Source organism: Ipomoea nil, unplaced genomic scaffold (assembly GCF_001879475.1).
Source record: "Ipomoea nil cultivar Tokyo-kokei standard unplaced genomic scaffold, Asagao_1.1 scaffold1043, whole genome shotgun sequence".
NCBI classification, from domain to species: Eukaryota; Viridiplantae; Streptophyta; class Magnoliopsida; order Solanales; family Convolvulaceae; genus Ipomoea; species Ipomoea nil.
In genome coordinates, this window is record NW_017617471.1 from 3,007,096 (window position 1) to 3,022,276 (window position 15,181).

Here is a 15,181-nt window from a genome sequence, read left to right on the forward strand (position 1 = left end):
GTTCTACGATTCTAGAAGATTAATTAAGGTGGACAACGTACGACGGAATGGGCATCCTTAGTTGACGGACTTCTAATAAACAATAATAAACAGAAGAAGCACACAGAGTTGGAACTTGGAACAGTATCCTCTTCTAGGCGCCGCTTTAATTTATTGATTAATTTATAATAAACTAAACACAAATTAAATACAATCATCGATGAACATGTGACTGTAATGTGTAATTATAAAAGAATCTTTTGCTAAGATAACATGTAGTGATTCTCTCATACGAGTGATCATGAGATCGAGTCTTGATAGAGACAGATAGAATTATAAATACTAAAATATTTTTGTGTAATAATAATGTTAATAATAATTAATGGTAAAAAAAAAAATTTCTTTTTTTCATTTTTCATTCCCAATTGAATTGCAATTCATATAGAAGAGTGTATGAATTGCAATTCAACAAAATGAGAAAATTACAATTCGGTAGAATTGTAATTCTTTTCAACCAAACACTATAATGCGAATGACTAAAGAATTGTGATGTAATTGAATTGCAACTATATCTAATCAAATAACCAATTAAAAATATAATTTGAATTATATCATATTACAAAAACATAAAACAATTTAAATTACTTATACCTAATCGACTCAAATTCTGTTAAAAAATAAAATACACCGACTCAAATTAAAATAATCAAAATATCAAATCACTTCCTTTGGGTGGACTGCAAGTAATTCAACGCGGACGACAGTCGTTGTCCCATCTACGAGTTCCCGCCGAGTCAATTCACTTATTCCGTACTAAACAACGGTTACCGATCAAAGGAACACCGCTCTTGACAACGTCTAATGCGTCCTGGTATGCTGTTTCCGAAATGATTTCACGTCTTATACTAATGCAATTGTTGGTTAGGGCTTTTTCTGGTGAATTTAGCAGTGATATACTCCTGCAATTGATGCTGATATGATGTTTGTGGAAAGTACTCTACTTAATAAATTTGATATACTTTGTGATGTGCTTTGTATAGGGCTTTAAGGTTTGATCATTTCTAGAATGAATTCGACAAGCCAGTTTTGGGAGGAAAGAATTTTGTTGCGTATGGTCTCATGTCTTTCTTAATTCAGGTATAGAATAGATTCATAATTGTGGTTTCTTTGCCATAGGTTTCAAATTTCTGTACAGACATATATTACAAATATATTAAAAACTGGCAACTCTTGCCCTACTTAGAACTGCCTAGATGATATGAATACCATTTCATCATTTTCTTCTAGTTCAAGAAAGAAGTGTATACAAATAAATAATGAATTCAACCTTACAGATGTACTGACAACTTTCACTATAATTGCATTGAAGAACCTGTAAATACGCTCAGTATAAGAACAAGAGACATACGCCTGTATATTTTTGACAATGTTCTTTCTTCCAACCTTAGAGAAACAGGATTAAAGCAGCCATGACGAGCAAAACCATTACCACTATTTGCTGGAAATATATCAAAGAATGTAGAAGAATTTGACACCATCGAAATCAAATGATTGACTGCTGCTTGATCTTGCTATCCCACCTGCAAAATGTTAATAAGATATTGTTAATCATGCATTGATAACAACAACAACAACAATAGAGTAAGGTTTACTTATTTCTAATGCAATTAGTTTTGCTAGTCTTTACTTCATTTGTTACACTAGAGAATTGACAATCAGGATCTTCTTTTGAGTACATACCTTACTAGCTTGTATATGCCAGTCTCAATAGAATGTGTGTTGATTTGACAAATATGCACATCTACTGAGTTTACACTTCAGGGAGTGGAACAACTGCTTCGAAAGCTTCCACGAGCATTGCCACCCTTCTTTTACGAGCCGGAGTTAGTTTAGTGACAATATTTTGGACTGCATAATCAAGCATCCATTGTTCTGCCTTCTTCCTTTCATCCGTCATTTGATGCCTTAGATCCACTTTCTCTGGTTCTGGATTAGGTGTTTGTGGCAGGTCTATTTGTGGTGGAAATTTGAGTTTCCGTGCACTTTCCAGAGCCATGATTGATCTCTTAAGGAGGAGGAGTTTCTTCAGCTTGCTCCAATTCTTGGACTTTGACAGCCCAGGTTTGGCTTTAGCAAGAGTAACTTCTCTCTTTTCATGTTCCTTGATGATACTATCATCTATACTCGTGTTTCCTTCTTTCTCCATTGTAACTGTACCCTCACTTTTGTTACATTCTTTCAAGTTCTCCTCACTCAAAGCTGATCCATTGTGTTCTCCATCTCCAATCTGGCTTGTGACTGGGAGTTCCTGCTCTGGAAGTGTGTCGCTAGTGACTGATTGTGTGTCGGAGGAATCATCTTGAACCTGTGTTACAAGGATCTCATTAACTACCTCTCTTACAAGTTTGATGGCATCATCTCTGCTGAAATTTCTCCTCTGATGGCCTGAATCAACATTTTCACAAATTGCATCTGTGTGATCATGTGGTTCCGATAAATCCTGGCAAGAACGGTGAGTTTTGGTTTCTTCCACAGTAATTGCATCTTCTACCTCATCATCTGCTCCATTAAGCAACTCTGTCCCGGCTTTTGATACAACACCTGTGAGTACATGCTGAGATATCATATGCCACATGCTGATGTACTTCCGCTTTTCTAGATGCTTCGTGTCTCCCCCATTGTTGTTTCCTTTGCATCCAGACATTGATTCTATCAGAGAATTTCCACCACAAACTTCAGGTTGGTGCTCTGGTTTTCTTTCTGTCTCCTCAAGGATATTCTTCGTTGATTGGAGTCTTTCACTACCATCTCCTAGTATGCTTGGATTTGTGAAAGAATTGCCATCTTGAGCATCAAGCTCTGTGCTCTTGGTACTCTTTATTGAAGCACGAGTGGGAGATTCAGAATTTGAATTTAAATCTGCACCTTCATGTGAGCCTTGGAGAGCAACACTCTTTGCATCAGCTGCCTTCTTGTTCTGCTTGCCAGGTACAGTTGGGCTTTCTCCATCAAACTGATGGGCTAAGCTTGGGATTATACCACTTGAAGCGTCAAGTTCCTCTGTTTTGCATCTTTCATCAGACCCACCACTAACAGGATGAATTGTTTCATTTACTTCTGAGGAAAACTTGTTCTCCTTGATTGTCATTTGCAAGTGTTCTTCACTATTGGATTTGAACTTAGAAAGTGTGACTTCAGTGTTATTACCTCCTTGAGGTGGAACCACTGTTTCAAAAGCTCTTACAAGCAGTTCCACTTTCCTTCTCTGAGTTGGAGCAAGTTGGCTGACTGCTTGCTGTAGTGCATAATCTAGCATCCATTCTTCAGTTCTTCTCTTTTCGTCCACTACTTGCGGTCTCAGACGAACCTTTTCTGCTTCTGGATCGTGCTCTAGCTGGAGTTGCCTTGGCTTCATTGGGCTGATCCTTTTCACTTTTTCCAATTCCTTGATGAACCGTTGGAGAAGAATCCATTTCTTGAGATTGCTCCAGTGTTTTGGTGCTTTCCTCTCTGATTTCATTGCAACCTCTCTTCTTGTTTTCACTTCCCCTTGGCTACCATTACTATCGGTGATGACACTTGACTCTGACTCTTTTGAACCAGGTAGTGCAGTGGCTAAATCTTGATTCCTGTCAGCATCCATGTAGTTTTCTTGGACAGAGGCTGCAGGATGGGGAAAAACTAGTTCATCATTTATCCCAATGAAATAACAGAAGAAATGGGAGAAAAGGAGGGTAAACATACCATTTTCTTTATTGATTTCCAATATTTCTTGTTCTGAAGTGGTTTCACTTGTTATTGATTGATCGTCAGATGACTGGTCTGGAACTTCTGGAAGGAGAACCTTCTCTATTGCTTCTCGTACTAGCTTAATCGCTAAAAGCTTCCGGACTTCAATCTCCTGATTCTCGCCATCCTGATCTGCAGCAGCAGCAGCCACATCTGCATACACCCTGGAACTTTCTGGTGCCGCAGGTAATTTGTTTGAATCATCAGCATGGTTTGCTTCATCGGATCCGTTCAATGGTTTGTTGTTGGATCCTGCAGCAAGACCTGACACCATATGATGATGTATAAGGTTCCACATGCTCAATTGCTTCTCTTTGCTATCCTGGGGTGTGGGTGTCTTCAAAGAAGAGGATTTGGCTTCAGAATCTACAACTTGTGGAAGGTTCTTGGATTCCAATTCTCCAGCTGGAGTTGGCTTGACAATTAGACCCTTGTCTGGCTCCGATATTTCTTCCTGGTTCTCTCTGAACTCCTCTGAGTCTACATTGGGTTTAGAAGAATTGCAGCTACAACACCAATTTGCTGTTTTCCCAATTTGATTGAGAGTCTCCTGGTAATTCTTCTCTGGAAATGATGTTTCCCCAAAGATAATTTCAACCAGGTCAGCATAAGATTCACTGTTTTCCCTCACACTGCTATCTTCTGTGACAGAAACGGTTGGTTGTGGACTACTTTTCTTATGCATTAAAGGATCAACACCAGAGCTTATCTGACTAGTATCAATAGGAATTAATTCTTTTGTGCTTAGTTTTGTGGTTTTCCCAGATGTTGACCATCTCCTTCTTGGATGGACGCGCTTTGGTGGGATTGATGGTGAATCATGAGAATGTCCATTAAGAGAACAATGATGATATGAACAAACTCGATACACTGAAATTCTTTCCGATTCAGCTTGCCCAGGTAGCAGCTCAACCTTTTCAGGGAACTTGGAGTTCTTAATGGTGGAAGAGCATGTTGCTGTATCCACAGGTTTGGCCTCGGGAAGAAACTTCGCAGAACGCCTCCTGGATTTGAAACTAACCCTCAACGTTCTCAAGCTAGAACTCCTCATCAAAGTCTGGAAAGATTTCACACTAGAAGAAGCAGCCAAGTTTGACTGAGAACTCTGATCACTGCTATCAAAACTAGATTCAGAGCCTCGAGGACTTGCCCGGAGGAAATGACCCTTCCTCCTTTCAGTGCAGCTCGCCGCCTTCATCTGATTAAGCGGGGAATCCTCCGATGTCTCTACTGAACAAGGTGAGTGATTTGCAGTTGGCTTCATGATCCTTGATCTCCCCCTCCTGAATGATCTTGTGCTTCCGAAACTTTTAATCGCCTTTCTGGCTCCTTTCAAGTTCTTGCTTTTGCTGTCACGCTTCACCGATATTGAAGAATCAACAGACTTCACATCATCGCATTCAATCCCTCCCTGACGACATAAAAACCAGAATTTTACGACAAGCAAATTGCCACAACACAAGATTTCTTCATCCTGCTATACAGCTCAAGAGGTAAAATGTTGTTTTCGAGTCTGCTACAAGTTATTCAGTTATTAATTTATTCTTGACATATTCAATTCCCCATTTATATATATTATCATTGATCATGACATATTGGAATTAAACAATCAGGTTAGACTCAATACATTGTCATCAACCTTATCACCAAAAAAACAAAAAAAGAAGAGTCAAAAGCTCAAACCTGAAAACTTTCCTTCTTTGCATCATAGCAGGCAGTGCCCTTCATGAAATGAGGAGATGCACCCGGCATTTGAACAGGGCTTGATTTCTCCGGGCTCGAGCCACCACTAGAACTGGATGGATCAATCCTTAGGCACCGGAATCTGGATTTTGCGGGCGGCCTGGACTTTAAGGATCTGCTGGAGCAAAGCAATCTGGGGAAGCTGATTACTGATCTTGGCTTCCTCTTGGGCTCTGCTGTCTCCCTTCTATTTCTGCCAGCCAAGCTCTCAGAAAAGGTTGGTTCAACAACTGCCATTCCCACCATATACAGCAATAAATAAAATAGATTAGAACCAATTTCTCTGTAGTTTAACTTTCTTGGTAAGTCTTGATTTTCTACAGTGATGGGGTGGGGGTGATTATATATGGGATGGTAATTATTCCACTTTTTGGAATTAATATAACATATGGTAAATTATGGTTGCATAATATCTGATTCCTATTTTAGATTTTTTTTTTCTGCTTTGAAATTTGTTATTTATGAAAAGTTAGATTCTTGGACTAGAATGATTGGCATATCTTGGCGTGTGAATATGAATGAGGCTGAAGTTTTGACTTGTACAAAATAGGTGTCTTGACCTGGCTTTGCTGACTTGGACTCTCTTTTGGTAAAGACTCATAATTTGGTAAGCACATTTATTATATTGTTTTGTTTGTTTAATTGAAAATTCTGGTTTGATAGGTGAAATTAAAGCATCCAATCAAGGGGATCTAAGGATCATGACAATCTCATTCATAAAGGAAATTCTAAACATAAATACTCCGTAATATTATTTTAAAAAAAAAAAAATGTAGGCCTAGTAACTTTGGACTCTTTAATTTCATTTCTCCAAATTATCATTTTTCTTTTTTCCAAATTCATTTTTCAATTTTAAAATTTTTTAAAAATAATGATATAAATTATAATTATATTTATAATTATAAAATTAATTAAAAGGTAACAATAATTAATAATAAAATTTCAAAAAAAAAAACAGTTAGTAAATAAAATTAAATAATTCAATTTTAAATGTTGTAGAAGGAAAGAAAATTTGTTGTAAATAAAAGGAAAGAAAATAACGCGTAATGAGGAGAGAGGCCAGAGAAAGAAAAGGAGAAAAAGATATGAGATTATTGGGTTGACTTGAAGCTAGAAGAGAAGAACGAAGATAAAAGGGGGAAATTGGTGATGTTTGATGGTAAGAGACTAAGAGGTGAGGTTTGATGGTAGGGTCACTGTAGATTCACCTTCAATCACTTCTGCTTACTAATTTTATTATAAAAATTTATGGAGGAGGTAATTACGAGATGTGTCTCAACTGGTTTGTAGATTTCTAAATACTTATACACTCTCGCTCACAACAAATGAGTTTTTTGAATTTGACTAGTTGATAGTATTAGCGAATTGTAGAAAAGTGTTTGGTAAATTAATTATTAGCTGATTACATGAAATATGGCTTTCCCAAAAAGATGATAAAGAAGTTACTTTGACCAGTTTTTTGTGTTTTAACATTTTGGAGCAATAAGTTAGAAAAATCTAATTAATCAAACACCCATTTTGATTATTTAACCAAGTCAAATAGCTAATAGTGTTCAAATTAGTTAAAATTAACTGATATACTAACTATTTTACCAATCGAAGACTTTTTCTCTAATTTTTTATTTGAAGAAGTACACGTAATCATTATTTATTTTTTCTTAAAAAGAAATTCTCATTAATGAATGTATGTGAATAAATGTCAACAATGTTGGATAAGAAGCATTAATACGTAGATGCTGTTATTCTGTACACGCGTTTATACAATGTGTGGCTTGGCCTTTAATAATTTGATAAGAAATTCCATTCCAATTACTTTACCATGATCTTCCATCCGTGTGGGGAAAAGTTGTCACAATGTGTCCGATATATAGGTGATCCAGTGGGTGGAGCATACTTTTTATATTTGAAGGTTACGAGTTTAATTATTGTTAATACTTTTTTTAATTGAGTTCGTTGCATATGATTTTTCTATTGTAATTTACTTCTTATGTATGATTTTCGAGCTACGAACTGTACACTTTTAAATAGTGGCCGTGGATTTTCACATAATACTAGAGTTTAAAAATTTAATTATGAAGCAAATAAGTATTGCTGCAACTATTAATTTTTTTTTATTATATAATAATAGTTTCATTTAATAAATATATGATGAGTTGTTTAATTCACTAATAATAATAATAATAATTGTAGAAACTACTGTTATTTCCTGAGACATTTTCATATTTAAATTCGAGATGAAATAGTGAAAAATACCACGACATTGAACATTCAATACCAACAAATTGGGTAATGGTTGGCGGTTGACGGTTAACTGAATTCAACGTGCCATTTTCCAGTGCCACCGACAGTGATAAGTTACGGCCTACGGGCGGTCTGATTGGAAGGTGGCCAGTTGTTGCAGGGCCCACCACCCACGTGTGTTTTTTGAAACGCGCAATCACCGCCTTTTTCTTTTCAAAGCGGATGGAACTTAGCCCAAATTTATCTTCAAGCCCATAAAAGTCTCGGGCCTTTTGAGAGGTTCATTGCCCGCATATTATATCGGGGCAACTTATATCGTGGACCAGGTGCATAATGCATTGTACTCTCTAGTTTAAAATAATGTCGTTTTGTTCTTATTCATTTACGTTTTTTTTTTTTAAATCTTGTTTTCCGTGTTTGCCTTTAACTTCTTAAAAAAATACATGTTTCGTATGTATAAAATTGTATAGTAGAATACACCTAAGTTCACAACATAATACACATAATCATAAGTCTAAGAAATATCATTTCTGTATACTGAGGTACAAAATTTAAATTAAAAAATGTACAGAATTGTATAATTGAATACACAAAAATTCAAGTCTAAGAAATATCATATCTGTCTAGTGAGGTATGAATTTAAATTCATAATGTACATAATTATATAGTTGAATACACATAAACACGAATTTTAGAAACATCATTTATGTTTAATATGGTATGGAATTAAAATTCATAATGTAGAGAACTGTATAGTAGAATACACATAAATTCCTAACATAATACACATAATCATAAGTTTTAGTAATATCATTTCTGTCTACTGAGGTATGTAATTGAAATTCATAATGTACAGAATTTTATAGTAGAATACACATAAACTCTTAACATAATATACATAAACACAAGTGTTAACAAAAAATTGTAATGGGATTGGACAGACGGAACAATGTCCGTCGCGTCAATTCCCCACCAACTTAACCAAAACGATGTCGTATTGAACCAAAGTCCACAGTGCACTCATGGTTATAATATAGTTTTAAGATATATTTAGTTGAGAATTAGTAAGTTTTTATTATGAACTTAAGATATTGACTTTATAAACTTGAAGTTAACAGCTTATGTACCGGTATTGTCAATGTTGTTTTTGATATCGCGAAAAAAAAAAAAAGAAAAAAAAAGGCTTCACTAAATGCACTATTTATGTGAAAGATGAAACAACATCGTTTTGGTCTTTTTGGACTATGGTCCACGATATAACTGTTGTTCATTGTCTTATTTGGCATATCGACTCATAAACTTTTTAAATCACCGACTTACATTAATATATCACGAAAATGTGAAGCAAAATACATAGAACTTTATGATACAAATAGCAAGAAAAATGTACAAATACAAAAAAATAATCATAAAATAAAAATTCTTTTACTATATAAAGAGATAGTACTTGTTTACTAATTTTTTTTTTAAAGAAATATATTTTTAAGTTAGGGAAACCATCTTAAGATATTTTATGAAGTTTTCATAAATTTCTTAAAAATAAATATTTTAGCAATTCAAAAACACTCACCTTTAAAAATTTATGTGCATCATAGACTTAGCCATTCATGTCCATAAATGCATGATAGTGAACTAAGTGAAGTGATTGGTCAAAGTCGCAACCCTTCACTATATTTTCTTTTGTGGTTACTTGCCGGCAACAAACTACACCTAAAACCATCTTACCATCACAATCAAATTTCATTCTCCAAGGAGATATTGTTATCTTGAAACCTTTATAATTTAAAAATTTTGGAGGAAAGTGATTCCTAAAAACGTGATAAAATAAATTGAAAATTATTTTAAAATATTTACGTTATCTAAGTTCGTCTCATATTTGTGTAGATAAACATAGGTATATAACAATCATTTCACATTACAATGGTTATTATTGGACTTATGAAATATCTTTAAATAATGTGACATTTCTATAAATTTAATATTTTTTTTAAGAATTTAGATGAATGAAATCCCGAAAAGGCCGACCTAGAAAAGAGAATTAAAATTTATTTTAAAATTTTTTACATTATTTAGCAAAATATCATTTATAAGTATCAAATAACAAATGATAAATCATGAGTTCGAGTTCTAGTGGAGGCAGTATTGATTCTTTGTGTTTTAATAGGTTGAGAAAGTTGATATAAACAGACACTACATTATAACAGAGTCAGTAGTAGTCAAATAACAACATACGGAGTATAATATTGTATACCTATATTACTAAGGGATAAGTTTCAAATTGGTCACTGAACGTAACATGAAAATACAATTAGGTTACTGAATGAAAAAAAAAAATGCAATTAAACCATAAACACATCAAATGTATGCAATCTCACTCTCACGTGTATGCAATCTCACTCTCATGTGAACGTGTGGTGGTGTGTGTATTTTGTGTAAAATAAAAATTGTTAGGAAAGAATTTCCAATAATAATAACATATGATTCAACTATTCACGCAACCAGAAAGCATACATATCCAAACTTCCACGTTAGATACATGTCGTTACGTCAATTTTAAACTGCCAACGCATATCAGTATCTAATCTCTCTAATTTCCAATTTCGAACTTCGATGCTCCATTAATACGTCAATGGTTTCCCATGCCTCTCTGTTTTTATGTCAGTTATTTATACGGGGACGGTTTTTTGTTTCCATTTTATACTCCGTAGTTTTATCCTTGGATCTCGAGTTTCAGAGGGATTTTGTGGATTTTGGCGGTTGATTTGAATACCCTTTGGGGCATTGGTTCCAGGGATCTTAGAAATTTTTAATCTTGATTTGTAAATCTTGGATCCCCATTCCCCACGTTTTTGGTTTCCCTGGAAATTTTGATCTTCTGGGTTATTCATGCAGAGTTTCAGAATCCGCAGGTAAAATATATATACATATATATGTATATATATATATATATATATATCCAGTTGTTCTTCAAGGTGATCTCGGCGTCTGAGATTAATTTCCATTGTTCTTATTAGCTTCTGTAATCTCTACACTATGCATAGGTCAGAATCTCTTTCCTCAATCAATCCCTTCTTTAAGTTAGGCCATTGATGAGTATTTCTTAGCATATTTAGCTTTGCCAGTTTAGCTTCTTCATTATATTGTGCCTGAGTTTTGTTCATAGATCTTCATTTGATCGTCACAGAAAACCAGTTTTATCTTGCCCTAGCAATATTCCTGAATCTAATCATTAGATAGAGTTGATCAATAGGGAGGAGGATTAATCTCTTTAATTTTGGTAAGATATGGATATTAGTAATGAGGCTAGTCTAGATTTTTTGGCAATTGGACCTTCAACCATTGTGGGTAGGACAATTGCTTTCAGAATATTGTTCTGCAAGTCAATTTCGCAACTGAGGAGACGCATATTTCAGTTGTTGTTATACTACTTGTCTAAGGCTAAGAATTGGCTTTCGTTTTACGTGTTACCTTCGATCTCATGGCTGAATCCGCGGAATCCACAAGGGATATTAGCGTTGGTGACACTCGTGGCTTTCTTGTTGAAACGATACACGGATGTGAAAATGAAGGCTGAGATGGCGTATAGGAGGAAGTTTTGGAGGAACATGATGAGGTCTGCCTTGACCTATGAGGAGTGGGCTCATGCTGCCAAGATGTTGGAGAAAGAGACCCCTAAAATGAGCGAGGCGGATCTTTATGACGAAGAACTTGTTAGGAATAAACTCCAAGAGCTTAGGCACCGACGACAAGAGGGTTCCCTTAGAGATATTATTTTTTGTATGAGAGCTGACCTCGTTAGAAATCTTGGTAATATGTGCAACCCGGAGCTTCATAAGGGAAGGCTTCATGTCCCGAAACTTATTCAGGAATATATTGATGAGGTTTCGACTCAGTTGAGAATGGTGTGTGACTCGGATTCAGAGGAGCTTTTGTTGGAGGAGAAGCTTGCTTTTGTGCACGAAACAAGACATGCCTTTGGTAGAACCGCTCTGCTTTTAAGCGGGGGTGCCTCACTCGGGTCTTTTCATATTGGTTTAGTTAAGACGATGGTGGAACATAGGCTTTTACCTCGGATTATTGCTGGGTCGAGTGTTGGGTCTATCATGTGTTCGATTGTTGCCACTAGGTCATGGCCTGAACTCCAGAGCTTCTTTGAGGATTCCTGGCATTCGTTAACGTTTTACGAGCAAATGGGTGGGATTTTTACTGTTTTTAAGAGGGTGATGACCTTTGGTGTTGTTCATGAGATCAGACACCTGCAGTATATGCTACGGCAACTCACTAATAATTTGACTTTCCAAGAAGCTTATGATATGACTGGTCGAATTCTAAGCATTACGGTTTGCTCCCCAAGGAAGCACGAGCCTCCTAGATGTTTGAATTACTTGACATCTCCTCACGTTGTTATATGGAGCGCTGTCACTGCTTCCTGTGCCTTTCCTGGCCTTTTCGAAGCCCAAGAACTCATGGCAAAAGATAGATTCGGAAACATCGTTCCTTATCATCCTCCGTTTCATTTGGGACCCGATGAGACTTCTGGCGGTGCATCTGCTCGTCGATGGAGGGATGGTAGCTTGGAGATCGATTTACCTATGATTCAGTTAAAGGAGCTCTTCAATGTAAATCATTTCATCGTGAGTCAGGCTAATCCACACATTTCACCTTTACTAAGACTCAAGGATTTTGTGAGAGCTGCTGGAGGTAGCTTTGCTGCAAAGGTATATACTTTATCTACTCTTCAATTCGCTCCGTTTTAATGCAATTGTTCAAAGTTTAAATCTTTGTTTTTCTTATGCGTTCTCGATACACTTTAAAATGCTTTTCGATCGCTATCCAGCTTGCACAGCTTGCTGAGTTGGAGGTGAAACACAGATGCCATCAGATTCTTGAACTTGGGTTCCCGCTCGGGGGATTAGCCAAGCTTTTTGCTCAAGAATGGGAGGGGGATGTGACTGTTGTAATGCCTGCTACTCTAGCTCAGGTAGGTTTGTTATTTGATTCCCGTCTCTTATGGATTATATATTTGATATATATAATCTCTATATATTAGGCAGTTAAGGGTTTTAGGTAAGTAGGACATATGAAAACTTGTTTCCTATTCATAGTCTTCTAGTACCTATTTATAGGGCTTTGTATTCTCTTTTCTATATGATAGTTTGAGACAGTATACGACAGCACATTCGAAACTCTCTTCACTTTCGTAACACCGTCTTTGCTTGCTTCTATTTGTTTGAATACAGTATTCAAAATTACTTCAAAATCCCACTACAATCGAGCTACAAAAAGCTGCGAATCAAGGGAGGAGGTGCACATGGGAGAAGTTCTCAGCCATAAAAGCGAATTGTGGGATTGAGCTTGCTCTCGACGAGTGTGTTGCGATGCTCAACCACATGAGAAGACTGAAAAGGAGTGCAGATAGAGCAGCAGCAGCTTGTTCCCACGGCTTGGGCAGTGCCACGGTGAGATTTAACGGGTACCGAAGAATCCCTTCTTGGAACTGCATTGCGCGGGAGAACTCAACGGGATCAATCGAGGAGGACCTTCTTGCTGATATGGCTTCCTCGCTGCGCCAAGGCGGTGGCGGTGGGGTTTCCACCTCGCACAGCACCCGGAATTGGAGGAGCCACCGGAATTTATACGAGGGAAGTGATAGCGAGTCCGAAAGTGCTGACCTTAACTCGTGGACGAGATCCGGGGGCCCTTTGATGAGGACAACCTCAGCAGATAAGTTTATCGACTTTGTACAGAACTTGGATGCCGGTTTCCAGTTGAACAGAGGGTTATTAACTATTGACCCCAACAATGCTCAGATGGGAGGTGGTAGTAGTCGAGACCCCCCGTCGTCCTGCCAAAGCCCGAGGATGTTGATGCTCGATAGAGCAGCTTCAGATACCGATTTCGATCAAAGGGATATCACGTACCGGATTCCCGTCAATAGTTCAAGCATCATTGTGGCTGAAGGTGACCTTCTGCAGGCCGAAAGGAGTCATAATGGCATCGTGTTCAACGTCGTGAGGAGAGGAGACGTGACGCCATCGAGCCGGAGCCACGACTCGGACAACAATAGTGCCATGCACGCTGAATGCGTCCAACTTGACAGTCACGAGAAAGAAGCCGATACTAGCTCAGTGTCCGAGGATGGTGACCATGAAAATCAGGGCGGTAACACCAATACTGATGAAAACGTTTCCAGTAACAACGATGTTGTTGATGATAAGCGTGTTTCAGATGCCTGAGGTTCATCGAGTTCCATAGACTGATCATCGACTGCTCTTAGCAGAATTAATTGTATCATCACTTGATCAAGAACAAGGAGCATATATATGTAAGGGTAGTGACTGGTTGCAATTGTAAATATGAATGTATTTAAGCTGTTGCTGTACAAAAAAAATATATATTCTGAATTTTCTAGACTGTAGTGCAGGTTCCAAAATGATCATTTTTTGAAATGAAGTAGAAAATCTGAGTACACAGCTTCCAATCTTGGGCCTTTTAATTATCAGAAGCTTATTGATTCAGATTTCATAGTTTGCTTAAGAGTTTGATATATATTTTTACATTATTTTACACTGCAAATATTGTATTTCTTCTTTAACAAGATTTTGCTTGGCACATTAGTTTTTTTTATGTTTACATGGTCTTGAGATATGACATCTCTTTTGGGCTGTTGGGCAGATGATTTCTGAGTTGCATTGCATTAGAGCTGTGGTTAGGTCACTCCAAAATTAAACTTGATATGCTTTTGGATTTCATTCTTTTGTTTTAAAAGAAAGTTCACGGCGGTTATCCAAAAGTTTTACGGGAAAGTTTGCTGTTGTTATCTGAAGATGCACTCTAAGTGAAGTCCGCTTCTAGATTCTATATTCTTAATACAAAAAATGTGTTGTAGATCACTATTCTCACCTAACTGGCCCCATCGACCAAGCTCAAACCCTTGGCCGACTCCAATTGGCTACCCCCAAGTGCCATGTGTCAAGGTCACTAAGTCGGTCAATCCTATGCTCACCGGTGATTTACGTCGTCAACTATTAAACACACATGAAAATATACAATTTACATAAAATTAAATTCTACACTAGTACTCACAAGAAGTCAAATCCATACTTTTTTTTTATCCTTCGTAAGATTCAAACTCTGCCTTCTGCAGCCATAAACAAAATAAAACTTAAAAATTTATTTCGACTTAATTCTTCCAAAAGACTGAACCCCAACTCTAAGGGCCCCCACACCCCGACCAGACAGGGCATTTGGGACGAACATTTACGGTTGCTTGTGGCTTGAAAGATAGATATCTTTGTATGAACAATTTCTGTTGATAAAATAAATATTGGTGGTAGCTCCAATCAGAGTCTAGAAGTTAAGAAGTATATGGGGTATCAAACTATCACGTGAAAACAATTTGAAAAATAAATGTTGAGAGTACGGTATT

At 36.8% G+C, this 15,181-nt stretch overlaps 2 protein-coding genes and 1 long non-coding RNA gene across 5 annotated transcripts; 2 read left to right on the forward strand and 1 right to left on the reverse strand.

Annotated features, from left to right (window-relative positions):
- Window positions 1–1,236: 1,236 nt before the first annotated feature.
- LOC109181902 lies at window positions 1,237–5,946 on the reverse strand. Of its 3 annotated transcripts, none has more exons than XM_019331869.1 (5): window positions 5,452–5,946; window positions 4,502–5,179; window positions 3,724–4,471; window positions 1,720–3,642; window positions 1,237–1,559 (listed from the first exon to the last, which is right to left on the reverse strand). In XM_019331869.1, exons 1-4 carry the CDS (start codon window positions 5,755–5,757, stop codon window positions 1,790–1,792), a joined length of 3,585 nt encoding a protein of 1,194 aa, XP_019187414.1. In that variant the 5' UTR covers window positions 5,758–5,946; the 3' UTR covers window positions 1,237–1,559; window positions 1,720–1,789. The 3 variants fall into 3 exon arrangements, with proteins under 3 accessions (XP_019187414.1, XP_019187415.1, XP_019187413.1); XM_019331870.1 differs by having other exon boundaries at window positions 1,720–3,542; window positions 3,579–3,642; window positions 3,724–5,179; XM_019331868.1 differs by having other exon boundaries at window positions 3,724–5,179.
- On the forward strand, window positions 5,630–6,260 carry LOC109181904. The gene is made up of 2 exons (XR_002054292.1): window positions 5,630–5,728; window positions 6,062–6,260. It is a non-coding gene; the product is annotated as an uncharacterized LOC109181904 (long non-coding RNA).
- A 4,438-nt stretch (window positions 6,261–10,698) lies between these two features.
- LOC109181903 (triacylglycerol lipase SDP1-like) lies at window positions 10,699–14,257 on the forward strand. The gene is made up of 3 exons (XM_019331871.1): window positions 10,699–12,470; window positions 12,590–12,733; window positions 12,993–14,257. Exons 1-3 carry the CDS (start codon window positions 11,037–11,039, stop codon window positions 13,986–13,988), a joined length of 2,574 nt encoding a protein of 857 aa, XP_019187416.1. The 5' UTR covers window positions 10,699–11,036; the 3' UTR covers window positions 13,989–14,257.
- Window positions 14,258–15,181: the final 924 nt, after the last annotated feature.

Coding starts and splice junctions, on each gene's coding strand:
- LOC109181902 (XM_019331868.1), bottom strand. CDS start 5,757: ATGGTGGGAATGGCAGTTGTTGAACCAACCTTTTCTGAGAGCTTGGCT. Junction 5,180..5,451: donor CAAAGAAGGAAAGTTTTCAG/GTTTGAGCTTTT, acceptor TTATGTCGTCAG/GGAGGGATTGAATGCGATGA. Junction 3,643..3,723: donor GGAAATCAATAAAGAAAATG/GTATGTTTACCC, acceptor CCCATCCTGCAG/CCTCTGTCCAAGAAAACTAC.
- LOC109181903 (XM_019331871.1), top strand. CDS start 11,037: ATGGATATTAGTAATGAGGCTAGTCTAGATTTTTTGGCAATTGGACCT. Junction 12,471..12,589: donor GAGGTAGCTTTGCTGCAAAG/GTATATACTTTA, acceptor ATCGCTATCCAG/CTTGCACAGCTTGCTGAGTT. Junction 12,734..12,992: donor TGCCTGCTACTCTAGCTCAG/GTAGGTTTGTTA, acceptor GTTTGAATACAG/TATTCAAAATTACTTCAAAA.